At 52.0% G+C, this 27,315-nt stretch overlaps 1 protein-coding gene and 1 long non-coding RNA gene across 2 annotated transcripts; both read right to left on the bottom strand.

Moving 5' to 3' along the window:
* Window positions 1-6,303: 6,303 nt before the first annotated feature.
* On the bottom strand, window positions 6,304-10,494 carry LOC120711952. Its single transcript, XR_005690560.1, has 2 exons — window positions 10,034-10,494; window positions 6,304-6,667 (listed from the first exon to the last, which is right to left on the bottom strand). It is a non-coding gene; the product is annotated as an uncharacterized LOC120711952 (long non-coding RNA).
* An 8,769-nt stretch (window positions 10,495-19,263) lies between these two features.
* LOC120713312 (skin secretory protein xP2-like) lies at window positions 19,264-21,347 on the bottom strand. The gene is made up of 5 exons (XM_039999300.1): window positions 21,225-21,347; window positions 20,455-21,143; window positions 20,033-20,369; window positions 19,490-19,789; window positions 19,264-19,353 (listed from the first exon to the last, which is right to left on the bottom strand). The coding sequence occupies exons 1-5, from the start codon at window positions 21,345-21,347 to the stop codon at window positions 19,264-19,266; spliced, it is 1,539 nt and encodes a 512-aa protein (XP_039855234.1).
* Window positions 21,348-27,315: the final 5,968 nt, after the last annotated feature.

Raw genomic sequence — 27,315 nt, 5'->3', positions numbered from 1 at the left:
GGTTAATTGCTTTCTGCTCAATGGACGTGCCAAATGTTGGTTCTATGTGTTTTACTGATGAGTGCCATGCGTCCGATCTGCCCGATCGTTCTTGTCTTCTGAACGTGAACTTTTTGCACATATATATTGAGACTACCTAAAACGGCCACCATTTTGCTTAGAACATAGTTACTGAGTTCGTTTAGGCCTGTTCCATGCAATGCTGGCTTAATCTGAGTCATAATTCGCTTGGAAATGCAACAACCTCTCGGCTGCTCTCTGCAGTCCAGTAGCATGCACGCTAATTGATAATTGATACATTTCTAAGTTCTAAGTTCTAACACTCATCGATAATTCCTGCAAACAAGAACACTAGTCGTACTGTAGTACTGATCTCCATTTGTACCACACTGACACAGTGTCCTAGTTCTGGAATAAATCATAGGATGAGGGAAGTCATGCAGCAGCCTGACCCTGATGTACTCCTCAGGAACAAGGATAAAAACGCAAATGGTATCAGAGGTAGCTCTAAATTGATCACTTTCAGATGTCCTGCCAACAATCCATGTTGAGTATAAAATCAGTGAAGGAATAGTACGTGGAATGATCAATCCCTGCAACCAGTGGCAAAATGAAGAGACAGGATACAGGGAAGATGCATGACCGGCCAACCCATACACCATCATATTTATACCTCATGTTTTCCTGACAACATCAAAAATTTTGACAAATGGAACTAAAAAGGACAGTCGCAACAAGATCACGCGAGTATAATTCAAACAATAAAAGGGAACAAAGGAGGTGCCGATCACTATGTTTATGATTGTAGACTCTGAACTTGCACTTAACATGATCATCACACACCAGAAGGCAGACATGCGCAGCCAATATACTTCATATAGCTCATGGCAATCCAGGCAACCAGCAATAGCACCAATCTAACACCATTCCAAGATTGTTGTTAGACCATCATGACTCCCCTGTTTCAGCATAATATCAAAATTTCCAGGAAACGGAACAAATTAGAAGTTCAGAACAACTGCCACATTATCAAAATTCTGCATACAGAGGGTAGAAACCAATTCAATCGGTATGATCTGAATCTTTACCGACGACGATGGACATTGGAGAGGAACCAACGGCCCTGCAGTATTTGCATAATATCCACTAATAAGGAGTCATTGCATACTACAGCGGAAACAGCAAAGACATCTGCTCCTTTCGATCACACAAGATTCAGGGCTCATCATCGAGATGAGGAGTGGGATGAATTCACGAACAACACTAGAACACAAGCAACGGAACAAATCAGATGAACCTTGATCAGTGGGCATGGGCTCCGCCGCGCGCCTAAAGCAGCAGCTCGGCGCCCCTCTCCTGAAACCTCCGCGCGAGTCGGAGTTCGTCGCGGGCGGAGACGAGCTTGACGTGGACGTGGCCCTTCACGCCGGGGAGAGGCGGGTGGTCGATCTCGAGCAGCCGCAAGGCACCAGCCAGGAAGCCCCGGCACATGTCGACCTGGTCGCACGCGCTCTCGGCGTCGTCCCTGGCGTCCTCGAGCCCGGCCAGAGCGCCCCAAAGGTCCTCGCCGGGGACGTCGCCGACGGAGCGCAGAGGGGACGCCGGGCTGTCCGCGGCGCCGCGGAGCGCGATGAGCCGCGCCGCCCGCACGAGGGACGCGGCGGCGGCGAGGTCGCGGGACGCGTCCGCGAGCATCCCGTCCGCGCGCTGCGCCCAGGCACGCCAGGCCTGTGGTACGTCCAGGAGCGCCTGCGTCGCGAGGTCCCCCAGCGCCTCGTCGAGCTGCCAGAGCGCGCCGGCGAGCAGCCCACGGGCGCGGTCGCTGTGGACGACCGCCTCCCCAACCTGCTGCCGGACAACCACCTTCCATGCCTCCTCCGCCATCTCTCTCTCTCGCCGACCGGCGGGTTCTGTTTCTGGTAGGCTTCGCCCTTCGCCTCGCCGCAGTTCGCAGCGCGGCGCGCTCTGAAATAGCCAGGCTGGCGAGGTGGACCCCACTATCGTAACGGATTGTTTACCTCCTGCCCACGTGGAAATGGGATTCCGCTAAAAAAAGGTAAAAAATAGGAATGGCGGTGTGTCACTGAGGTAAGAAATACTGGGGCCCAAGTGTCATTGAGAGTACTGGCGGTGAATTTGACGCTGTAGTATTCAAAAAAGAACTGACGCTGTAAAAAGCTCTCCTCCCTCCCCACTACAAATTATTTGTCCTCCTCGTCTCCTCCCTTCCGGCCTCCGCATCCACGCCGTCACAAACACGACACGAGCGCGCACCACCACCAGCGGTAATGGAGAGGTGGAGGGAGCTGGCGGAGGCGGTGCCCGGAACCCTCCTGTCCGTCGCCCTCGACACCCACGGCGGGCTCCTCGGCACGGTCGGCTCCGCCCGCACGACGCTCGACGCGGTCGCTCGGACGCTGCGCGAGCTCCAGGAGGCGGGCGCGGCGCAGCCCGGCGCCATCCGCGACGCCACCGCCGGGCTGTTCGTCGGCGCGCCCCCCTCATCGGCTCTCGAGGGCGCCCTCCGCGAGCTCGCCCGCCTCGACGTGCTCCACGCCGGCGCCGGTGAAGCCTACAACCTCTACGCCAGGCGGTACGCCCCCGTGCGCGCCACCGGCGGCGCCCGCGAGGCCCTGGAGCTGCTGTACCAGAGGTGGCAGGACCGCCTCGCCAGGGCCGTCCTCCACGCCAGGGACGCGAGGCGGAAGCTGCGCGCCGCCGCAGCGGAGGCCCGCGCGGCCGAGGACGCCTGCCGCTTGCTCCTCCGGTCCTTCCCCCACGGCGCCCCCGACGACGGCTGGACGTCCGCGGCCTGGCGGCTCGCCCTCCACGCCGCCGTCAGCGCCGCCTTGGCGCTCTCCGCACAGCGGCGGATGCGTTTCGCGGTTGCTCTCGAGATCCACGACGTCTGGGCTCTGGAGCGAGGACGTTCGATGCACATCAATCAACCGCGCTCGCCTGGGGGAAACGTAGGTATTCTCTTCTCCGAGCACGCTGCTACTGCTTCTGCACGGATCGATTGATCTCTGCATGCAGGCCAGGATTATGCATGTGAGTTCTGAGTTCTGCAGTTGCGGCCAGACTTTGCCGATCAAGCGGACGGGATGTTGATATGCTTTAATTTGCTGCTCGCGCGAGACTATTTTGATCGTTCGTGTTTGTGGAAGAATTTTACAGTCACGTGAATATCTCTGCTGATTGCATTCGTACATTGATCTGTGTCATGCACTCATGCTCGTCAAACTTCAGATTCCTGTTGATTGATTTGAAGAACATTGCCCATATCTTCAATGTCGTTTCCCACCACTTGGTTGGCCTACTCCTAGTTCATCTGATCGAATTCTGGGCAGTCTGCTATGCAAGCTAATTAGTACTAGTAGTAGTTCGTTGGTGAACAGTTTTTTTTTTGGCACAACTGAAAAATCTTTTTCCAATATCAAAAAGCGTGTGATTACTGATCGTTCGCGGTGCCAATTTTTGGTTCTCCGATGCGCCATCATTCTGGTTTTCAGATTTCTGATGTTGGGCTTTACACATTTCGGGACAAGCTAAAACGGTCGTCACAGACACAGATCATTCCGTCCATCCGTTGAGCACATTGTTTCTGAAGAATTCCTTCAAGTATTGTTGCATGCAAAGCTATAGCTTAATCCAAGTAGTTATTCACTTACTAAAGCAACAAGCGTTCGGCTGTGTGCTCACTGCAATTCATTCAGTAGAATGTTACTAATTGACAACTGGCACATTTCTTACTGCAATCCAGTAGCATGTTAATTGATAATGCCGTGAACAAGAACAGTAGTACTGCTGACTGATTTGTGATTTCCACATGTACCACTGACAAAAAAATTCATGCAGAATAATTATTTGATCCAGTATAGTTCTGAACATCATCCCAAGGTACACAATCCTACTGATTTTTTTTTATCTCAGCGATCAATTCCGATATGCTACCAATCAGTACCGTACCCAAAGATCGTGAAAATAACCGTAATAATTTTGCGTTTTGCAGATACTCACTTTTGATGTAAGAACATTAATTACGTGAGAGACCACAGTTGAACATCATCCACATGAACATCGGCAGAGTTCGAGCCCGAGAAGAAGACCACAGTTGAGGAGTTAGAGGTCCACCCAAACACGTCGGCGGTAAAGAACGCGATCGGACGAGGTGGCTTAATTATAACAAACCGGAGACACGTCTGTCGGAACGGAAGAACCCTCATATGCCGCGGCCCGCGAGCGTGTTCTGTATTCCGATCTCCTGAGAGCTGACCTAGGATCTTGACACCGATCCATGGCGACCACCACGGCCCAGACGGCGGCGGCTGGCGTCTTCACCTTCCTCAAGCACGGCGTCGTCCTCCCGGCGCGCAGATGCGGGCCCTTCCTGCGGGTCTTCGCCCTCGACGTCCTCCTCTCCACGGCACTCTACCTCTTCGGTAGGCTCGCCGTGGCGCCCCTCGACGCCGCCGTGAACCCCGAGGACCACAACGCCGCCGTCTCTGCTAGCTCGGCCGCCGATGACGCCGCCAAGTTTAGCATGTCCAGAGCGTGGCTCCTGCTGGGCGCCGGCACCGCGTACCTCGCCCTCTACCAGGCCGCCGTGCTGGCGATGAGGGTCGCCACCGCGTGCGCCGCCGTCGCGGCGTGGTCCGGCGAGCGCCCCACGTTCGGCTCGCTCCTCCGCGAGGTGCGGGGCAGCCTCCTGGGAGTCTCCGCGACCATCGTCCTGGGCCGCGTCCTCAGGGCGGCCTGCGCCGCGGCCGCCGCCGCCGCCCTCCTTGCGCTGCCCCTGATCATCTACCTGGGCTGGTCGCCGCGGCTGCTCCTACTCGACGCGGTGCTCGCGGCCCTCGCGTTCCTGCTCTGCCTCTACCTCGACGCCGTGTGCGCGATGGCCGTCGTCGTGGCGGCGGCGGAGCCCGGGCGGCGCCGCGGCGGCGGCGCGGTGGCGCGCGCGTGGCGGCTCATGCGGGGCACGGGCAAGCGCGCGCTGCTCTACCTCGCGGCGACGTGGGCGCTGGAGGGGGCCGCCGGGTCCGTGCGCGCTGTCGCCGTGCGGTGGCTGCCGCGCGGTGCGGATAGGGTCGTGGTGTTCTTGGTCGGCGCTGGCCTCAACTACGTGCTGCGCTTCGCCGTCGACGTGATCTCCATGGCCACCATCACCGCTTACTACTTCGAGTGCCGGAGGAACGAGGAGGTGGAGAAGGAGAAGGCCGGCCATATCGATTAGACAAGCGTAAATGCTTATGCGGGGGGAAATCAATTGCTCATGTGGTTAGGTTAATTCAGCTAGATTTAAAACATCATACGAATAAGCAAATATCAGTGATTCAAGCAAATATCTGACGGCGGAACACTTTTTTCTTATTTTGTTGCTACAAACCTTTTTGAGGCAAGCCTCTGTCTACCTAGTTTTCACTTCTGCGTACACACTATAAAGTATGTTCACGGCATGTTTCTTATTAATTGTTATTAATTTCTAATAAAAGGAATATTTCTTTTTCGAATACACATGCATTCCATATGGGTTCTAACTATTTTTTTCTCCAAGTGGCTGGAGAGAAACTAATTTTCAGCAAACGACTATCCAGCTCATGAACAAGAAAAGGATATTAACAATCTTTAAACTAAATTCAATTGTTGTACAGGTTGACTGAAAATTAATAAAGTTATACGTCCAGTCACCTGAAATTTATTTGCAATGACGCGCTTGGTACTCTCGGAGCAAGTGCAGAAAGTTTTTGAATTATTCTTTCTTTTGAGGGATTTTTTGATTTGTTCTGATATAAACCAAAGTGTTTCATGTATTTATTTGAATTCGTTATTGGATGTTGTTTGCTAGTATTTTTTTTTAGAAAATCACAGTTCGTGATCAAGTTTTGAGTCTGTTGGGAGCATTGAGCCATTGACCCAACAGTTTGGCCCATGCATTGCATTAATCCGCAAAACTTCCATTCTAAAAATACTTCCCTATATATTCTAGTCTGTTTAATATCCTTCGATTGATCTGGGCAGTATCTCGAGTGATGTTTATTCAAAACGTTTTGGAAACGCAACAGGATTCAGCCTGCAAAGGGGCCGGAGCGGAGCGCTCCTGATGCTGAACCGCTGCCCCGTTTACTCAACTACAGGGTCGAGAGTCGACCCGCCACTCCTTTCATTTAGCCAGACATTATCCCCGAAGCACCACGGGTCGAACCTCCCAGATATACAGTCCATTTGGCGCATTTGCCTTTTCTCAACTTCTGCTCTAACAGATGGATCAATTCCAATCTCAGCTTGGTGCATCGCCATGTCTACTTTCAAGCAAATACGTACTGATTATTGAAATGGGTACAACATGAAAAACAAATAAACTTATTAAGGTACCTACATATCTGACTTTGTATTCTAATTTATGTGTGAACTGGAAACACTACTTGAGTAGCATGAATATATAACATTAACATTTACAGAACAATGTTAGACTCCAAACCAACACATCGACATAATATTTTTGGACTCGTAGGTAGAAAACGCCAAAAGCCTTGAGATCCCAATTTGAGTTTGCTTCTTTAGTATTACTTGCTTCTTGCTCCACTTTGCCGATTGCTCCAGGTTTCCTAGTTGCTTATAGTTCACTCTGGAATCTTATCGATCTTCATGGAACTGTACCTCTATTCTACAGAAAATAGTTCAAGTCAGCTTTGCGCAATTCATAAACTCACAAATGTCATCAGATAAATACATTGGCTGATTAATTACAAAAAATATATTGGCTGGCCACGGCAATATGATTCAAAGAAGTCATGCACAGATCAATCTTCATGGAAAGCAGTACCTACTCTGCACCATACCTTGTTCAGTAATATCGTCAAAGTTTTGTGTACAGCATGATGTCACACGAATATCATCCAATCAATTTAGCAATAAAGCATGGTTAGTTGCATGGCCTTTTTCTTAATCAAGCATAACTTCTATTATATAGGAAAGTTGGGACCTATTGGGTACAGTTTGCAATAAGGAAAACCAAAGTTACCAGTAACTCCAGTTATGCGTCCCGAGCTCAAGTGCTAAGCGGCCGGACTCCTCCTTCAAATCCACAACTCCAGTCATGTTATATTAGCCAGTTTCAGCAACAAAAAGAAATTTGGAAACTCTGCCATCAACAGCCATCCCCAATGGAAGCATAACCAAAATACAATTGCAGGTTGCCTTTATTTTGATCTACAGAACATATCCTAACATTAATTTTCCAGTGCCTTTATTGAAAGTAATTTTCCTTGGGCCCATATCAAGTGCTACATCTACCTTTACTAGACATCCCAGATAAACAAAAACATCAGCTTAATTTTCTTTTACCAGAAGCCCAAACCAGTAGCTACAGATTTTGCTATGAAACAGATATGCTGAACTGCTGGTTTCTTGCAGGTAATCTTAATGCACAGGAGACAGAAAATAACAGAAGTATCAATTAGACAACTGATTCCAGGTAAAACAAGCATGATCAGCACAAAGCACAAACCAGTAGCTGATTCTACGAGTTCAGAAGTTTGAACATATTAGGAGGTTGCTGATGACTTTTTTTACACCAAACTGTTTGTAATGTCAAATGGGCACACACTTCGGATAATCAACTTTTTGAAAATTAATTTATCCAAAGCCACATCTTGAACCAACTATTTAATAAGCTATATACCCGTAACTAATCCTTCTTTTCTAGCATCAAGTGATCATGTGTTTTCTTTTTTGTGCAATATAAACACCCATCCACCTACTTCAAGATACAACTAAAAGCATTCTAGCACCCAAAATCCAGGCATTTAGTTGTTCATTAGTGCATCAAAACCTACTCTGTAACACCCAGATGAAGCATGACTCTTTTCAAAGAGGCAGCAAAATTAACTTATAAAGTTCTGATTCAGACTACCAATTTTCAACTCGCAATCAACATTCCATAAAACACAAGGCGCTAGGTAGAAGCAGTGTGCCATCCTGGGTACCGCCTAGGCAGCCGACTGTGAGACCTTATGCTAGTGCACTTGTGTGACTTATATATGGCTCCATCTGTAATCCCGTTCATTAATCAGGTATTACAGCTTGTGAAGTTCTTCTACGCCCAATCTTATAGCAAACAAAAACTAAGCAGAAAATCTGCATATGTACGAAGCTTGGAGGAAGAAGGACACAGTTGGCTACCTGACCAACTTAATCCATACAAAGAGAAAGAAAAGTGTGGGACACTTTGGGGTTTTTTTTGTTCGGGTAATGCTTGGGGGAAGGCTGACGATGGGGTGTGCTCGTGAGGTGGAGATTAGCAAGACAAAATCCCCCAAAACGTTGCTCCCCGCGTGTAGCGAAAATGGCCTCTCATGCCATATTTCAATATAATGTTTTGGCGATTGATGACACACGCAACACTTGAACTAATGTGTTTGCTTAGATGATATACTCAGGCTTTTAGGTTCAAGTGATGACAAAGAGAAGAGAGGCGAAGCTAGGCCCGAAGGGCCGCCCCTACGGGGGTTCCGCTACCCGGTTAGCGGACGGGGGTCGAGGGGGAGCCGCCCCTCGCGGGTCTCAGGGCAGCGCCCTGAAACCTAAAAGAAATCAAGTCACCGGTTGAACCGACGCCAAGCAAATTACACACGTCGGTGCATTGACTTGAGCACGTCTGGGAGTTTTAGTATCACCGGATGAACCGACGTGAGGCAAAATGTACTCATCGGTGCAATGACAGAGATGGCCTGCGGGCTAGGGTTTGGCACCGGATGAACCGACGATAGGAAGTTTGAATACGTCGGTGCAATGGCAGAAGCAGACCAAGGAAAATGCATACATCGGATGAACCGATGATGCACCGGTTAATGGCGTCGGTGCAGTTGTCCAGAGAGTTTGTTTTTCAAGGATCAGAGGACAGTTGCACTCACCGGTTAAACCGACGCTAACATTACATACACCGGTCGATTGCGTCGGTTGATTGCCCGTACACGTAACGGCTAGTTTTCAGTGGGCAGTTTAGTATCACCGGTTAAACCGACGATGGCGATTTGGGGAGCATCGGATTAACCGGCGTTAAGCGTTTTTCTGGCAGCTTTTCTTCAACGGCTATATTTGCTTGTGCTGCCTATATATACCCCCAAGGCCGGGTCATTTGAGAGGGCTGGAGTTCAAAGAAGTATACTAGAGCTAAAGATCATCTCCAACCACCATAGAGCTTCATTGTACATCATATAGGCTTAAGCACACTTGTGAGAGTGCTTAGTGCTTGTTTAGGCTTAGTTCTTGAGAGAACTAGCTTGAGAGAAAGCCTTGCTGCGGCAAGCACCTTGTGTACTCGTCGTGTGACCCTCCGACTTGGTGTGGAGTGGCAACGACACTTTGTGCGGGGAAGGAGGCCCCTACTTGGTGTTAAAGCTCCAAGATAGTGAAGACGGTGCCGTGGTGACGCTTCGAGATAGACGGTGGCGGTGACCTCGTCTTTGTGACTTGGCGTCACTTAGCCTTTGCTTGTCGGGAGCCTTGGAGGCGTGGCAAGACGGTGATCAAGCGAAGAGACTCGGCATCACACTTGTTCTTTGTGAGCAAGTGGCCGTGGACGTAGGGAGGGACTTTGGTGTCCTAACCGAACCACGTTAAATTGTGTGTCTTGGTGTCTTCACGGGAGTTTGCATATCCTCTCCCTTACCGCTTTACTTACCGCATTACGTTTCCGCACTTACTCTTTCTTGCTTACCTTTACTTTCCTAGTTAGTTTGATTAGGATTGGCTATAGGTGGCAAGTCTTTTAGGGTAAGTAGAGGGTAGCATAGATAAACTTTAGTCATAACTAGCATGTGTAGGACGTGTTAGGTTTATCTTATGCAATTAGATTGAGCCCTAGGATAGAAAAGCGATTAGCGACCCTATTCACCCCCTCCCCCTCTAGGGTCGGACACCCCGGTGATCCTTACACCGCGGATGGATTGAAATCTTAGCAGAAGTAGCCGCAAACCAAATCGAAACAACAGGCAAAAAAGAAACTGCAAAGAGGAACAAGATTTCTCACCAAAGATCAGCATAAGGAGGGAGAGGGGTGTGATTCGGGCCTCGATGGTGCTCGTCGTGGTGGCGAAGTGTGGTATTTGGGGGGTGAATGGGATGAAGGCAGGACCACCCTGTCCGAGGTCGACCTCCTTCGCTGCTCCACCTGCGCCTCCAGCGGGAGCTCCGCCGACTCCTCCCCGACCGCCGCCGGCTCCGGCAACAATCTCACCTCCATCCGCGCCACCAAGGCTGACCAGATCCTTTCCGGCCAATAGAAAGGGCGCCGCTGCCAGGCCCTCCTCACCGGCTCCGCCGCCGCCGCCGCCGCCGCCGCCGCTGCGCGGTGATAGCGTCACGGCCGAGGAGGTCCGACCCTAGGGGCACCACAGATCGATAGGTTCGTGATCCTTTTGACCCTTTTCCTTTTAGGATCGACCCGCTTCGATCCATGCGCCAAATTGAGGAGCGGGCCGACTTCACTAAAGGGTCGACCCGACGTGCAGGGCGAAACAGGATACCCAGTCCTCGACATCTCCAACTAGTACAACAGTGCACGTTTGCACAGTTCGACTATAAAAACACGCCCTACAGGAGTATACTAGCACTGTATCGGGATCCAAGTCGGTGCTTGGCCATGTTTGGTTGAGGGCTGTAAAAAATTTCGTGAAAACTTTTTGCATCTTTGACCACAAATTTAGAGTACCAAATAAAGTCTAATTACAAAACCACCTCCACAACCCTCGTGTAAATTGCGAGATGAATCTAATGAGGCCTTTAACCGCGTGATTAGAGGATGGTTACTGTAGCATCACTGTAGCAAATCATCGATTAATTACCATCATTAGATTCGTCTCGAAAAATTACATCCGTCCCTGAAAAGGTTTTGCAAATAGACTACATTTAGTACTCCATGCGGAAATTCGTTTTTTTTAAAAAGTTTACCAAACCGGCCAAGACCAAGAAACACGATTGGAGACGTACGATATGCAGGGCTACAAATAATTCCAGCAGCATCTCGATCGGCGCGACGGAACGCATCTGCCGAAGAGTTGAGCTCGAAATCTTAGCAGCCATGCCGGGCGCCACCGCAAAACCAGCTGCTGCACCCGGCACCTTCACCTTCCTGAAGCAGGGCGTCGTGCTCCCGCCTCCCGGCGCGCAGATGGCAGCTCTTCGCTGCCAACGCCGTCCTCGGCGCGGCTCTCCTCCTCCTTAAGGTCCTCGCCGTGGCGCCCCTCGTCAAAGCGCTCAACTGCGGCGGGCGCTTACTCCGCCGTCGTACGAGACGACATCCACGGGGCCGCCGCGCGGGCTCTGCTTCGCCGGCGCCGCGTACCTCGCCCTCTACCTGGCCGCCTCGCTAGCGGTCAAGGTCGCCACCGTCTCCGCCGCCGTCGCGGCGTGCTCCGGCGACGAGAGCCACACGTTCCGGCGATCACGTCGCGGGCGCCGACGCGACGTTCGCGTCCTTCTCCGTCCTGAAGGCGGCCTGCCGCGCCGGCGTCGGCCTCCTGGCGCTGCAGGCGGCCTTGTTCTCGCACCAATTGTCGTGTCCTGGGTGGCTGGTCCTGCCCAGCGCGGTGCCCGTGCTCCTCGGGGCCGTCTTCTACCTCTACCTCGACGTGGTCTGCGCCGTGGCCGTCGTCGCGTCGGTGCCGGAGCGACAGTCGGCGCCAGGGAGGACCGGCGGCCCGGGAGCCGTGGCGCGCCGCGGGGTGGTTGCTGCCGCACGGCGTGGATGTGGAGAGCGACGACGTGGCGTTCGTGGTGGACGGTGGCATCGCGTACGTGCTGCACCGCGCCGTGAGGATAGAGTCTCCCCGGTGGCCGTCACGGCGTACTACTTGGAGTGCAGGAAGAGCAAGGAGATCCAAGACAAGGCTGGCTGCACCTGGGATTGCTTCGAAACGGTAGAACAGATAGGGTTACTCACCCACTGTACAACATTTTTGTATGGAAACGTTAATATAGCGTATAAAAAATATTGAATCCAGTACTCAAATATATTCAGAGGTTCAAAATCATAAATATAATGATTCAATCAATAAATCATTATGGATAGAGGGAAAATATGATGAAGAAAAAAAAATAAATTTGCAGAAAAAGTCAAACTGGGCCACGAATTGGGCTTCATGAGTAACCAGGCCTAGTTCAATTATGGTCCGTTGTTGGGTCGCACCCCGGAGGGGCCGGATCTGGTGTCGATGTTTTCTGTTCAGATTTTCTATATATGTCATCCGGTAGATCTTAGCTTACTCACATTTCAGTTGTTTGATATTTGTGCAAGAGTTAAATGCATGATTAGTATATAAATTTGGCAAAAGGGTGTTCTTAGATACATCATCTCACTAATCGCTTATTTAGGAGAAACAACTTGGCAGGTGCGTGTAGATAGATCACCGGGATGACACATGAGCAAAAAAATTGCCAGCAGCCCACGTGTACATTTGGATCTCACATGTACAAAACCTTTGGTTTTGCACTAATGCAAATACCCCCTCAATATTTGCTCCTTGTTTGTTTGGACTCAATTTAGTGGATGTAGAGAACTCCTTGTTTATTTGGACCAATTAGAATATAAGGAATAGAAGTTTGCACAACCATCCTTGATGTAGAGAATTCTGCATAGCCTAACTCCTTGAGAATGTCTGGCAGAAAAAGTAGTGACCATTCCTCAGCATCACAACCATCAAACCAGTTGCGCATGGGGAACTCTAGTTTACGGTGCGTACGGGCGATTTCCAACCTGCTGTCGGAACGCTTTGCATTAGTAGTTTCTTTCCCGGTTCATTAATTTAAAAAAACATTTACAGATAAATGTTATATCCAAAATATTTTAAACACAAAAAACTATGTTGCAAGTTGTTTATACAAATTTATTGAAACAGAAAAAGTTTTGCGTATACAATTTTTTTAAAACACAAAATTTTGTAGAAAAAATAAAAAAGAAACAAAAACAAATCAAGGATAATTTTTTTATGCATTAGGAGAATAAAAAAATTGGGAATAAAAAACTGCCCTAAATAATATTAGGAACAAATGTTGGAGAAATACTCTTCAAATAAAAGGACGAAACAAAAAATCTGGAAGCAAAAATTAGGATCAGACTCAAAAGTAAAAAAAGTTCAGAACCAAAAATTTCAAAGAAAAAATATGAACAACAAAAATATATGAAACAACAAAAGTTTTATGTACAACTTTTACAAAAAATATATAAAAGAGAAGGAAAAAAAAGGTAGCCGCCGCCGCGCTCACTGGCATGGCGGATGAGCAAAGCGTCGCAGCTGCTTTGGGCCGTGCCGCTATCACCCGTCGCGGGAGCTTCGCCTCCTCGCTCTCTATGGGCCCGCGCCTGCTCGCATCGATCTTTGCCTCCTCGCTTCCTGTGGGCTCGAGCCTGCTTGCATCCTTCGTAAGCTTGGGATCCAGCAAAGAAAAGAGAGAGCGAGAGGAAAAAGGAAACAGAGAAGAAAGGAGAAGCTGGCCCCTGGATGCTATGTTACACGGATACCGGTACGAGTATTAATAATTATATATATAATATCACATAATCAACATTAAGCAACAGGTCATCTACATGATTAATTGTCCAAAAAAGATAAAAACGACTTGTTGGGCTGGCAGTATGGGAGTCCTTCCACATGGGCTGGCCCATTTGGCCCAGTAGGGTTCAGCTTAGAGCCACGTCTTTGCCTTTCTCCTCCCAGAAGGAAGCAACGCCGCCGCCAGCTGAGCATGAGCAAGGGCGCCGTCGCCACCGAGCTCCTACCCAGGCTGGGTTGCCCGTCGCCGCTGTGCTTGCCGTCTCCCGCCCAGGCTGAGTTGCCCCCGCTTGCTGGTCGCCCGTCGCCGCCGTGCTTTCCTTCTCCCTCCAGCCCCGCTCTACTCCCTCTACATCATAGCAGGCCGAGGGGTAGCTGTCCAGTGAGGGAAGAACTTACTTGTTTTGAAGGGAGAGCCTCGCCGGCGACCGATTTTTGCCGGGAAGGAGCTCGCCGGCGGCCGGCGGCCACCAGATCCAGAGGGCGACAAGAGGTCGGGCGTGAGGGAGGAACGGGAGCACGAGGAGTCGAGGATTGCGGCGGCTGCTGTTAGGTCATGGTGTCACGGAGGTGGGGGTCTAAAATCAGACCTGGGGTCGGCTAATTGGGCCGACTGATGGTTTGGGCCGTATCCCATCTGGCCCAAACGTGTCGGATACACGTATCCAATACAAAACATATATGTATTTCCAAGATACGTCTGGAAATGTATCCGAGGTGTATCCGTATCCGAAATGTGTCGGATACGGATACACCGCCTCCTAGAAGTATCCGCGTAACAGAGCCTGGATGGATGAGGACAGAGGACGATGGGAGGAGATGACGTGGGTGTGGGACCTACTATGTGAACTGGCTCTGGGCTTGTGCGGATTGTATGGGTTGGGTCAACCGGTAGTTTGCTTCCGAACAGGCTACTGTAGAAACAGTATTGGGGTTGTGCATCATCATTCATACCTTTTTCATTTTTTTTCTTCTTTGGATTAATCACTATATCCTAATTCATCCTAGTGCATCATCATCACTAGGAGAACATCAGAATTGTCGGGTACCACGATTAGGGACACCCTAATCGTGATACTAAAATCACCCTAAAAACGCAAACACATATTAGGCAATTGAGCCCACGAAGGCCCACGGCCTCCTTCCAATCTGGAAGAAAGGAAAGGACTCAAAGGAGCCCAGCACGCGGCCCATCCGCTCCCCCCTCGGACCCACGGGGTGATCTCCGTCTCGTTCGAGGGCTCCCATCGAGACCCTCGACCGCGCCCTGCGTCTCCGCCTCGCTCGAGGGTAGCGAGCCTACCCTCGGGGAGGCGAATCGTCTCCGCCTCGCTCGAGGGTAGCGAACCTACCGTCGAGCAGGGCGAATCATCTCCGTCTCGCTTGAGGCCACCCCTCGACGAAAAGGACAAACGGCCCTTCCGCACACCCGCCCGTCGTACGGAGGCATTAAATGCCAACCACTCCTCCACAGCGCCCAGGTCAGACGACGTCAGGCCGCCATTCCCCACAGTGGCTGTGACCGGAGTCCCATCCGCCAACTCCGGTCACTGCTCCGCCATGCCGGACGCTGTGGTAACACTGTGGGAACCTGCGACGCGGTACGAGACGTGCTCGGCACAGCTCTCGTTACTATTCTGCCAACTCCTGCTGTCCGGACTCCACCTCACCACACGAACATCCCCAGACCCGTCCCCTGCTCGGGAATGGGTCCGGCGTCGCCACGTGTCCCCCAAGGAGGGATGCTCAGCACTAGCAGCCGGAGGACCGGACCTCCCCCCCCTCAAGTGGTCCGGGGCCTCCACGTGACTCCCGGACCCCTTTCGCGCACGTGCTAGCACTCCACCCAGGGGGGGGGGGCCGGGACCGCCACGTGCCCCACTACCGCTGGCGCACATATATATGCAAGACCCTGGCCTGCAGGGCCCACGGAACACTGCTATGCCACATCTGGATGACGGTACACCCTACAGCGACGACCACACCGCTTGCTGGGGCTGTCAGGACGCCGGCGCGATCTCCGCAAGACCGAGGACGATGCCCAGGACGACTGCCACGCCCCACAGTGTACTTTCCATAGTGCTCGACCACTGCACCCCCGCGATTCGGGGGAAAGACGACGACTTCCACGATCCCCTACGCATGTACACCGTCCCTCCTTGTGTCTATAAAAGGAGGAGGCGGGCTTCCTTTAAGGGGGTCGCGGTCGGACCGATACAATAGTATGCAGCACTCAGCACCACTGAGCACCCGATATTGGCACTCGCCTCAATCAACTTCTCCTCTAGCAGAGGCTTGGAAGCTTCCCTCCCTCTCTCGCCTCGCCTGTACCTCCTACTACAGGCACCTCCGGTGCAGGATAATACAGTGCCCTCGCACACCCCCTTGCTGGACGTACGGCCCCGCGGCCGGAACCAGGATAAACCCGTACGTTACTGTGTTGCCTCTTGCATCAATATCTGGGATGAGGAAACACGCAGCATCATCACTAGTTGGGTCCGGACCGCCGGGTCAGGACACCGATAGTTGGCGCGCCAGGTAGGGGCCGCTGCGTGACATTTTCTCTTTTGTTCTCATTTGATCTCTAGGGATGGCGAGCAGATCCAACCCATTCCCCATGGGCACCTCGGATCCGCTCCCAGCGGGATACGTGATTTGGTTCGGGAGTCTCGACTTCGACGCGACCGGCGACGGCCACGTCACGGACATCCTCCCGTCCGGAGCAAACCCCGACACGCCGACACCACCGTCCTGGCGCGGGAGGCGCCCGCGACGACACGCGCGGCGAGTGCGCATGGCACGGCGCGGAGCGGCTCGCCTTGCCACCCCCATATGGGTCGAGGCAAGCGGGTCATAGTCCGGTGCCGCGATGGAGGACGTCGTCACCTCACCATCACCGACTGCGGGAACGGCTCGCCCTGCCTCCCCCACACAGGTCAAGGCTGTTGGGTCGCAGCCCTGTGCCGTGGCGGAGGACGTCACCGCTTCACCGCCACCGTCTGCAGCGACGGTGCCTTCCGAGGAGGGCGCGACCGCGATGTCGCCCCTTCCCTCCGGGACGCACACCCCCGCTATGACCCACACTTCATCCGTCAGCACCAACGTGAGTGCGCACGAGGATCTGCCGGGTTATCGCCTCATCGCGATCCACGACCTCGCGGCACCGCCACTTGACAGCTCATACCCCGACTCCTCGGATGAGGGGTACATCTTCGTGCACGAACGCGTCGCCCCAGACTTCTCCGGAGTTCGCGATCGCGAAGCACTCCTGGTGTTCCAGGCTGCGGCAGACTACTGCTTCGCCTGCTCCGACGACTCCAGCGAGGAGGACTACGATCTCGCCAGGAAGTTCTCCACGGTCGAGCTGGCGGAGCGGGGCAACGACGCGGCAAACGACACGGCGGACTCACCGACGAACCGACCAGTTGAGCCACCGACAAACTCAGCTGCGCCCAGAGCAGCTACTCCGACGAACCACGCCCAAAACTAACGTTTGGAACATTCAGGCTAAGCTACGTCGCTTCTATCCTTGAAATTCCAAACCCTTTTATACACCATTTGTACTCGTATTTCCTGGAATAATAAAGGAGTACAATTTACTTATTTATTTTCTGGGAACCTTCCGAACCCTCGGGGGCTCGGATGCGCACGAACACTGAGGTACGCTCGACTTTACCCTCGGCAAAGCCAAGCCTTCCTCGGGGGCTACTACGGGGGGAACCCCCGAACGTCCCCAAAGCATCGCCACCGTTTTTCGAAAATTTTTTGTATCTAAGATTCTCGTAGACTTAGAAAAATGGATGCGAGGCGTAAGCGACTACGGTACGGGGCCGGCCGAGCGGCGGGACCGCCTACGCCTCCGGGATACGGCATCTCCACTCACCACCCTACGCCTAAGTTGCTTATGAACGCGAAATTCCTCGCAGAAATTTATCTAAGTCACATACGAGAGCACGAAAACTTAGTAACAAAAACGGCGCGCACGAACGCACAAGGCCTCGAGCGGCCAACACTGTCGGTTTACATTAATCTGTCTCGCATAGAAACATGTTCAAGGTAAATTGCTAATCCGACTGCATGGGCTCTACGAGCCACAGACTATCTACAGGTCCCCCTCTCCGCCGCGTGTACCCTCGAGGGCCACCCTCGGGGGCTACACCGTCGAAGGCCACCCTTGGGGGCTACAAGCCGGCGAACGAAAACGGCGAAGTCCTCACCAATGCTTGGGACATACAGCAGCTACGTCACTTCTATCCTTAGAGTTCCGAGCTATTTGTACATCGTTTGTACTCGCATTTTCGATTTTCCGAAACAATAAAGGAGTATGCTTTACTTGTTTATTTTTGGGAACCTTCCGGACCCTTAGGGGCTTGGATGCGCACGAACACTGAGGTACGCCTGGCTTTACCCTCGGCAAAGCCAAGCCTCCCTTGGGGGCTACTACGGGGGGAACCCCTGAACGTCCCCAAAAAACGCCAACGTTTTTTTGAAAAATTTCTGTCTCTAAGTTTCTCGTACACTTGGAAAAAATAGACGCAAGGCATAAGCAACTACGGTACGGGGCCGGCCGTGTCGTGGGGCTGCCTACGCCTCCGGGATACGGCACCCCCCTTACCACCCCACGCCTAAGTCGCTTATGAACGCGAAATTCCTCGCAGAAGTTTACCAAAGTCGCATACGAGAACACGGAAGTAGAGTAAAGAAAACGAGAGCTCGAATGCACAAGGCCTCGATGGGCCATACTGTCGATTTACGATAACGAATTTCTTAATTCACAAGTACAATTACGACAAGTACTAATTCATTACATGGGCTCTGAGGCCCAGTCTCCCTACAGGTTATCATCCCCCCTTTGTGGGTCTTCAGCAGCATTGAATTCGGCTATCGGGGGGATGTCAGCTTCGAGCTTCCCGACCAGAATAGTGGCGAACTCCTCGGCGGCTACATCGGCGTCGTCCATGATGGCCTACGCGGCGTCCGCATCGGCGTCGTTGGGAACGACGTACCCCGACGACACCCTCTGGAGGTCCATGATATAGTGCGTCGAGGCCACGGCAAGGGCTCGCAGGACACCGAGGCGGAAGGTGCTCTTGGCGTGCTCGGCGATCCGGCCATCTAGCGCTCGCAGGTGGCTGATCACCGAGCTACCAGACACGGCGCCCTCCCCATCGAGCTCCTGGCACATGCTCACAGCGGTCCGCTCCAGGTCAGCGTACTCCGCCTGCGCCGCCATGAGCGCGGTGTTGACCGCCTCCTTTGCCGCAGTCTCGTCTGCCACTCTTTGCCTTAGCTCTGATCAAAGGAACCAAGATAAGCTGCGAAAAATTAGAATCCAACAACAGCGAAATTTTGAGCACATACCCGCGATATTCTTCTGCGCCTCCTCCTGCTGGACTCGGGCGGCCTCCTCGAGTGAAGACAAGGAGTTCTCCTTCTCCTTGAGGGCGGCCTCCGCATTCCGGATGGCCACCTCCTTTCCCTCGAGGGCTTTGCTCTTCTCCTCGAGGGTCCCGGTGAGCGTGGCGACGGTCGCCTTCTCGCGCTGGAGCTCGGCCTCCTTGCGCTGGAGCTCGTCTTCCTTCTGCTCGAGCGCCGTCCTAGAGCGTTGCAGCTCGACGGTTTGCGCCTCGGATTCCTGAGCCTTCTGCTCCGCTGCGGCCCTCTAGACGTCACGCTTGCCGGTGGTCCGCGCCAGTTCCTCCTCTAGCGCCTACTGACGTGCCCCCAGATCCGTCATCTTGGTGTTGGCGTTGATGTTCTGGAGCACCAAGCCAGCATTGTGCTGTCCAAGCCAGCGCACCTGAGAGTACAGCCGGGTCATCTCAGCGCTCTTTTTGCGCGAGATGTCCCTCAGCCGCTGCAAGTGGAAAGGAGTGGGTAAAACACATGAAATCAAGGCCAAAATACGAACAAAACCCCGGGAGGGAGCCACTTACCTGATTGATCTGGTAATCCGTCGTCCTATGGAGCTCCAGGGCACGATCGAGGTGGTTCAGAATATGAGAGCCTGCCTCGATCTGCGCCTGCCAGACGGCCTCCTCCTCCTGCTCGTTGTGAAGAAACTCCGGGGGGACCCCGGACTGGATGATTGCCCCGTGATAGGGCCCCTCGGATGTTCCCTCATTGAGCGCCTCCTCGTAGGCCGACGTAAACTCGGCGATCTTGTTGGCGGCGCTTGCCGCAGCAGCGGGGTCGATGTCCCTCGAGTCCCCGAACTGCTCGCTGCTATCCGGCAGCTGCACCACCGGCACCACACTTTCCAGCGCCGCCTGCGCCGTCACTGCCGCAACGACACCCTCGTCCCAGGCCTCTGCAGGCACCAAGACGCGGGTTTCCTCCGCCACCGGCACCCTTGGCGCCGACTCCTCCTCCGCGACGCCCTCTACCCCAGCCATCGGGGGCTCGGGGACGAGGGTCTCCATCTCCGTTTGGCTGGCGGGGCGCTCCTGCGCATCCCCACCAGTTCCTTCCTCTGCGACCGGCCGGGCGGCGCTATCCGCGTCGCTCCGACTAGCCTCGACTTCGACGTCCGGCTGGGTAGCGTCATCTGCGCTGCCCCGGCCGGCCTCCCCCACGGCATCAGCCTGAGCGGCTGCTTCAACGCTGCTCTGGCCGCCATCGCCCCCATTCCCCAGCGCTCGAGCCTGTTGGGACGCTTGGGCCCCTCGAGTCATCGCCTCCCGCAGCTTCGCGGCCTCCGCCACAATATCTACGACGGGCGGGGGCTGCGGCGCCGTGTGCGGCGTGACGCGCACCCCTGTCTTGAGTGCTTTGGCCGGCGCGAGCGGGGCTGCATCCTTGGCAATGGCACCGGAGCTGGAAATATGGGAAGAAAGGCTGAGGATAGCAAGATTGAGGGATCGATTTGATGAACGCAAAGAATAAAACCAAAACCACTTACCCGGACCGGGCGCTCATACTGCATTTGCCCGAGCCACTCCTTCGGGCCCGCGGCACACTGACGCCCCTCGACGACTGATCCGAGGGTGTCGTCCTCGGATCGGCCTGAAACCTCGAGGCCGTCTGCGCGGGTGTCCCCGCGCTCGCCGCAGACCCGTCGCCGCCCGTCGACATCGCTGGCGCGGGGATCCCCTCACCCGTCGCCGGTAGGGGCGACCTCCGCTCTGTCGCGGGCGTAGACGATCTTCCGCCCGCCGCCGGCGTGGGCGACCTTCGTCCCGCCGCTGGTGTGGACGACCTCCGCTCCGCCCCCGCGAGGGGTGGGTCCACCAACAACCCCGGTGTGGGCCTCGCTTCACACAACGTCACTGGCACGTCCTCGTCGCCAGCCTCTTGATAGACCGGCGGAGAATCCGCGCTTGTTGCCACCTCGTCATCACCCGGAAGGTTGACCTCAGCATCCGAGGTGTCCTCCTCCTCATTCGTGGACTCGGGCATAGCGGGCCGCGGCTTCCCCTCCGCGCGTGCGATTTTGCATGCCTTGTCGTGCTTTTGTTTCCTCTTCCTCTTCCTGTCGGCAGCCGCCTCTACTGCTTCTTTCCGCTTCTTCACCGCCTCTGCGTGCAGGCGCTTGACTTCGCGTTCGTCCGGGATCGGAGGCCTCGAAGGGTGGCACCTGCGGCTCACCCCCTGCAAAACGCAATCATATCAGAGTCAGGGAGTGCGGAAAGGAATAGCACAAGTCGGCAACGAGTCAAAATCGAGACTCACCACTGAAAGGTACCCCGGCTCGGGGCGCATCTTGATCTCCCAGAGATTGTTTGCGTTGTCGGGGAACTCCGCCACCGCGTTCCTCGCCCTCCGGGAAGCGATGCCTCGGGGGAGCAGCACCATCGACGTCCTCAAGCCCGAGGCCGGGACCCCAGGGGTGACGCCGAAGATCGGCAAGCTCCTCTCCGTGAGAGGAATCACCCTCTGCCGTTGAAAGTTCGCGATGACGGCAGCCGCCGTCAACCCCTTCCTCGCCACGTGCACCAACGCCTCGGTGAGCACTTCGAGCCTGGCTTGATGCACTGGGGGCGATACCCCCCTGTCCCACTTCGCTGGTCTATCCCAAAGCACCTTATTGGTGAACGCCGGGAGCCTATTGCCGAAGTTGCGCAGGTAGAACCACCCTCGAGTCCACCCGGCGCTGTTCATCGTCATCTTGTTGGGGATGTACAGGTTCTTCCGGCTTGGGCGCAAATGGAGCATCAGGCCGCCGGCGCGCGCGAACCTCTTCGGCTGGCCCCGCACGTTCTCGACGAAGAGCTCGCCGCGGAACAAGTGCATCCATAGATGCCAATGGGCTTCAATCCCCAGGTATCCCTCGCAGACAGCGACGAAGACCGCCGCCTGCGAGATGAAGTTGGGACCGAAGTTGTGTAGCTCCGCTCCGTAGTACTCGCACAACGCCCGTATGAATATACTGACGGGGACGCCGAATCCTCGCTCGTGGAGATGCACGAGGCTCACGACGTAGCCCTCGGGGGGATTCGGCTTGGTCTCCTCCGGCCGCGGGGGAATCCACACCGGCCGTTCCAAGCTGATGTTCATTGGTAGCAGCCGGTCGGCGACCAGCTGCTCCAGAACCGCTTCTGTGGCGGTGGATTTCCCCCACAGCAACGGCTCCCGGACGTCCGACATTGCTTCGAACTACGGGGGGATGTAGGAAGGCAAGCTCTGCGGTGCCTAAGGTGCGCTCTCGCTCTCTCCTTCTTCCTCCTCTTGCTCTCGACTGTGGGCTCAGGATGCAGGAGAGGTGGAGGAGGCAAGGGAGATAAAAGGCAGATGACCAGGTGAGCCCAAACAATCTCCCCTTTTCTCGCTTTTATTCACCACGACGGGCGGATTCGCCACCACGGCACGAATCCCCCGCATTGAATGCGATATATTTTGTGTTGCTAACGGAGGGGCCCCATGACCGCGGAGTCTCCCACGTGCGCACTCGGCAATAACTACGGCGCGGTAACCGATGGGCGTGGCATGACTGTTGCACTGCTCCATCCGCCAGCCACCGCCCACGCCGCTTCGTCTACCCGAGGTAGTCGCCTGAAAAGGCGCGCCCGTATTTCACCACACGAACCGGGCCACGTCGCCCACGACAAGCGGAAGACCGCGCGCACGCGACCAGCGACTCCGCGCCGCTTGCGAACCGTGACGGAATATTCCTTTCGGGGGCTCTTCACCCTCGAGGGAACCTTATTCCGAGGCCTTACTGATCAGGGGTTCGAAGCCTGGCCCGTCAAGGGTTCGACAGGCGCCCCAGATCGCCAGAGTCAGGGACTGCATGGACGTGCCGTACAAGCTGTTGACGCTTCTTAAAGCGCCAATTTACGTACCGCAAGCGCACGGATCGTGGTAGCTTTTCCCTTAGAGTACTCCCCCAAGGTTTATCATCCGTGGATCAGAAGCGAACCGACTAGGGTTTACCATCTAATCTATCAAACCTATCCTAAACATGAAGCGAAGATTGCATATAAATTGAACACTAGATAGATATGAATGAAGCATAAGTGTTCATCACACCCACAACCGTAGATGAGATAACACAACCAAGGAGCTAGGGCCTATCATCTCTAGGTACGGTTCTAGTGAAAAATGTGATCAAAGCATAGATTGCATCTCAACTAAAGGTACACGAAATCATCTCTCAGAAAGGCAGCTCGCAAGCGGCCTACTTTCCCAAGGTCGCCGGTGCGAGGTGCGAGGTGCGTGTCGACGCCTAAGGTTTCCCAAAGCTTTACCCCAGACTCCCATGATACTTGCCATCGATCCTATTCCACATCATGTCATCGCTAGAACTTTTACCTCCGCCATGCTGTCACCACACCAGGGTAATCAACCACTAGCTAAAACATGCTACCTTAACGTATCCGCAAGATGTAGACTAATTACCACGAATAGATCTAATCTTACTATGAACATATGGATGCATTACATATGAGAAAGAAAGCATGCATTGAAGTAGACCAAAGTCGAGACAACTAGAATAAAGAGTAGATTGATATCACCATCGTGTGTGTACATACCCCGACGAATGTTGGGGATGACTCTCGAACCCCACCATGGCACAACCTCGCAGGGAGGCCATGGCGGCTAGGGGTGGCCTAAGCCATCTCCTAGGTACCCTCGAAGACTTGCGGCGGCCGTCGTCTCCCTCCGGTCTTAGCCCTAAGTTTTCGTCGTGTTCTGGATGGATTGGATCCCCTCACTTAGGCGCCTAGGGGGTTGTATTTATGCCCTTGGGGAGCCTTGGGGCGTGTTCCACCTTGCCTTGCACGAGATCTTCCTTGGGAGAGAAGCAAACTTGGTTTCCATAAAATCAGCCTCGTCCAGATTTTCCTGTTTCGCAGCCCTTCCTTGCTGACGCCATATCTCCTGTGTCCGGACTCTAAATAATGCAAATTCGGTATCCAGATTGTGTGCCACGAAATTATCTCCAACTTTGGTATTCATTGCTTTCCTTGGAAACGAAGATAAGATCAACAAAACAGCCTCGGAAGAAAATCTTTCTGATTTCGGACTTGTCTGCGCAGCAGGTATTTCGGGGGCCATATCTCCTAGCTCCTTGACCCGAATTGGGCCTTCCATATGTCCAAATCGAAGCTCTCATCGAGGCCCACAACTTTAGTATTCAACCTTTTTCCATTAGAGGCCGTTTAAGTCTCTGAATCCGCACCGAAAGATCATGCTGTTTGCGCGAATATCTCTCGGGCTGAGTTGATCTCATGGGTAAACCTCCAAATCTCAAGCCCATCTTCCTCCATGTGGCTTTTCTCGACATTTTGACTTTCTTCACCTTTACATGTGGGTTTTAGACATCATTATCTCCGCGATTTAGATAGGAGTGCTTGTCGTCCAAGCTCCAGCATTTTCTGTTTAAATCCCCAAAGTTTTACGGCTTCGTGCTTTGGTCCTTGGGCTCTCTTGGAAGGTGGATGTGCATGAATGGGCTTCGAATCAACATGGGCTTTGGTCCTTCCTTTGGACTTTGGTCTTCGTCTTTCTCCGTGTTAGCACTCGATCACGGGCCTCATCATTTCATGCTCCAAAATAGGCCAAAAACCTGCAAAAACGAAGTTCCTCCAAAATATATGTGCAAATGTGAAAATGACCAATAATTAGGCCGGGGTGAGGACGGTTAGTGATTTTGATATTGAATTCATGCCATTATCAAGAATAAACAAGGGATAAAACAGGTACTTAAGGAGCGCCAACATTCCCCCAATGCTTAAACCTTGCTCGTACTCGAGTAAGTCCAGGACCTTTGCTTATAAAGAAATCAGCGTTGCCCCTCAATGTCCTCTCTGTACTTAGTCATACATAACAAGACATATTGCTCTCTCAAGTATTTAGCATTTAAGTTCATGTTGTGACCGGCTACTTTTTCATTATAGAAGATAGACTAGCAATTAAAAAACAAGCCACAATAATAGATAAATGCAATGCTCTCAAACTTAAGCGAACTTCAAACATTTACCTTGTTTCATCGTGAAGAGTTTTCAAAAGAATGCATATCAAACATAAGTGAGGTTCTCTTGCAAAAGATCATGGAAATACTCATCTCATCAAGTCTCTCAAGCCTACATTAGATTGTCTACAACCTATTCTACTAATATATAAAAGTGGAAGACTTATGTGGAGCTTGGTAGGTAAAAACAATCCTAGCAAAACATTATATCTAATGGAATTACCGAGACTAGTCAAAAAGGCCATTGGAAAATAATGTCGGAGAAGGAGAAAGATGAAACACACACATTTAGATAGGTGGACATGTGCAAGTGTCAAATGGATGATCCCGAGATACAAATGAAGTTCTCATTATCGGATTGCACATGGTTGGAAGATTTGAGTATGGAATAGTTCTTCAAAGTAACTTGGAAAATTAATGAAGCCAAAATGAACTAAGGAGCATTTTATTCTTCTCTTTTTTTATTTTTTTTCTTTTCTTTTCTCCCTTTTTTTTCTCTTTCTTTCTTTTTTTTCTTTCTTTTTACTCCTTAGAACTTTTGATAACATAGAATACTTACCCAGCCATCCCCCCATGCTCGAACGAATGCTCGTCCTCGAGTATGAATAGTGGGAGAACCAACTAGCTAGAGTAAGTATCTCAAATTCACCTTCTTCTTCGTAGAACCTCTTGAATCTCCGGGGAGCCTTGTCTCCCAAAACTTTTCTTTATATGGTGCCCTTGATTCTTTTGATTCCGTCGAAATGATAATCCATACTCAAATTGGGTTGTGGTCAAGGAGGTAATCATAAAAAGATATTTTTGGTTTAGAGTGGATATCTAGCGAGGTTTGCAAAATTTCTGAAGTAGAAACTCACAATGCATGGATAAATAGGCTAGCAAAAAGAAGGTTACACAAAAAAAACGGAATGACCAGCTTCTTAGTCTCGTACCAAAGAAATCAATGTTAATCCAACTCATCAAAATATAAGTTTGCAATCTAAAGATTTCATCATGATAGAATATGTATGTATAGGCTTTGGTAGATAGAACTTTGCAAGAGATTCACAAATGTAGATAGCATAGGAACTAAGTTTTCAAATTAAACAACACAAGGTGTAAGGTCATCGGTAGACTTAAATCAAAGAGCAACATAGAATATGTGGGTTTAGAATTTAGTCATTTAACCTCCACAAATAAAAGAGCCGGTATTTAATCATTTTAATTCCATTTAATTGAGAGCAAATGGTCAAGTCATATACAACATAGAGTAGGTAAAACAAAGCAGCAACTTTCATCACTTTTCCATAAGCAAGAGCATATAAGAATATCATCGTGGTGAGCTCAAGGTGATGGTGGTTATCATTCATTGAAAACAAAAACAAATCTAGGTTGTACTCTTAGTAGCCATGTTTTTATACGGAGAGATATACAAAGGTTGCATCTTTGGTTGAAGGCATATATGTACAAGCATTTAGAAAAAGAGAGAGTTGAGGAAGAATTACCGTCCTTCTCGATGCTCGTAATGAAGTGTAGCGCGGCCTCCTCCATACTTAAGCATTGTGCTAAGCATGGAAGAAGAATCATGAGCATCTTGTGGCAATCGTGATTATATTACACCATGAGATCTTTCTTCCTTGTCCACAAAATCCTCCCCCATGCTTAGCATGATGCTAGGCGTGGATGGAGAAGATGGACCATCTTGTAATTCTTGAAGTTCTTCCCTCATGTGTATGAATATCATCTTCAATGTGTCTTCACCTTTGTTGCCTTAATTTCCTTCAACTTCTTCTTGTACTAAGTCATAGTCCCAACCCTTGCTTCTCATCGTCGTCGCCTCCTTCAATTCCTCATTGTCCCATTGCTGCCTCATCTTCACGAATTTTTCTTTCAATTTCTAGAACAGAACATATACTAAAACATTGCTCCATTGCGAAGTGCACGAATTTTTCTTTCCAACGAGTATTCATTCGCCCAAAATTGATTCCGAACAAAAGAGTTATGTCTATTTTATCCCAGCGCTGCAATCTGTTCCGAATTTCAGAACGCGCTGCGTCCAAAGTTTTTGCTATATCTCCTTGTACGGGTCTTCAAATTCATTGATCTTGGATGCGTTGGAATGGTAATTTCATGGAGCTTCTGAATATCAACTTTTTCTTCCTTGTATGTCTCTGTCCATGCGCAAAAATTGATGAAAACAGCGGTCCTTGCTCTCGAACTTTGGAGATGTTGACGAATTTGATTTAATTTTTTATCATGAATTCATGGGAACGCTTTGTCATGCCTGCAAAACAATTCAAGTGCACAGTCTACCCCTAAGGTGATGGTCGGGAGTAGAAATAAATGCCAACAAACCCACCATTCCTAAGA

The sequence above is a fragment of the Panicum virgatum genome, chromosome 6K, assembly GCF_016808335.1.
Source record: "Panicum virgatum strain AP13 chromosome 6K, P.virgatum_v5, whole genome shotgun sequence".
In the NCBI taxonomy this organism is placed as follows: Eukaryota; Viridiplantae; Streptophyta; class Magnoliopsida; order Poales; family Poaceae; genus Panicum; species Panicum virgatum.
The sequence above is the reverse complement of the archived record's forward strand: the minus strand, read 5'-3'. Positions and strand labels throughout refer to the sequence as shown.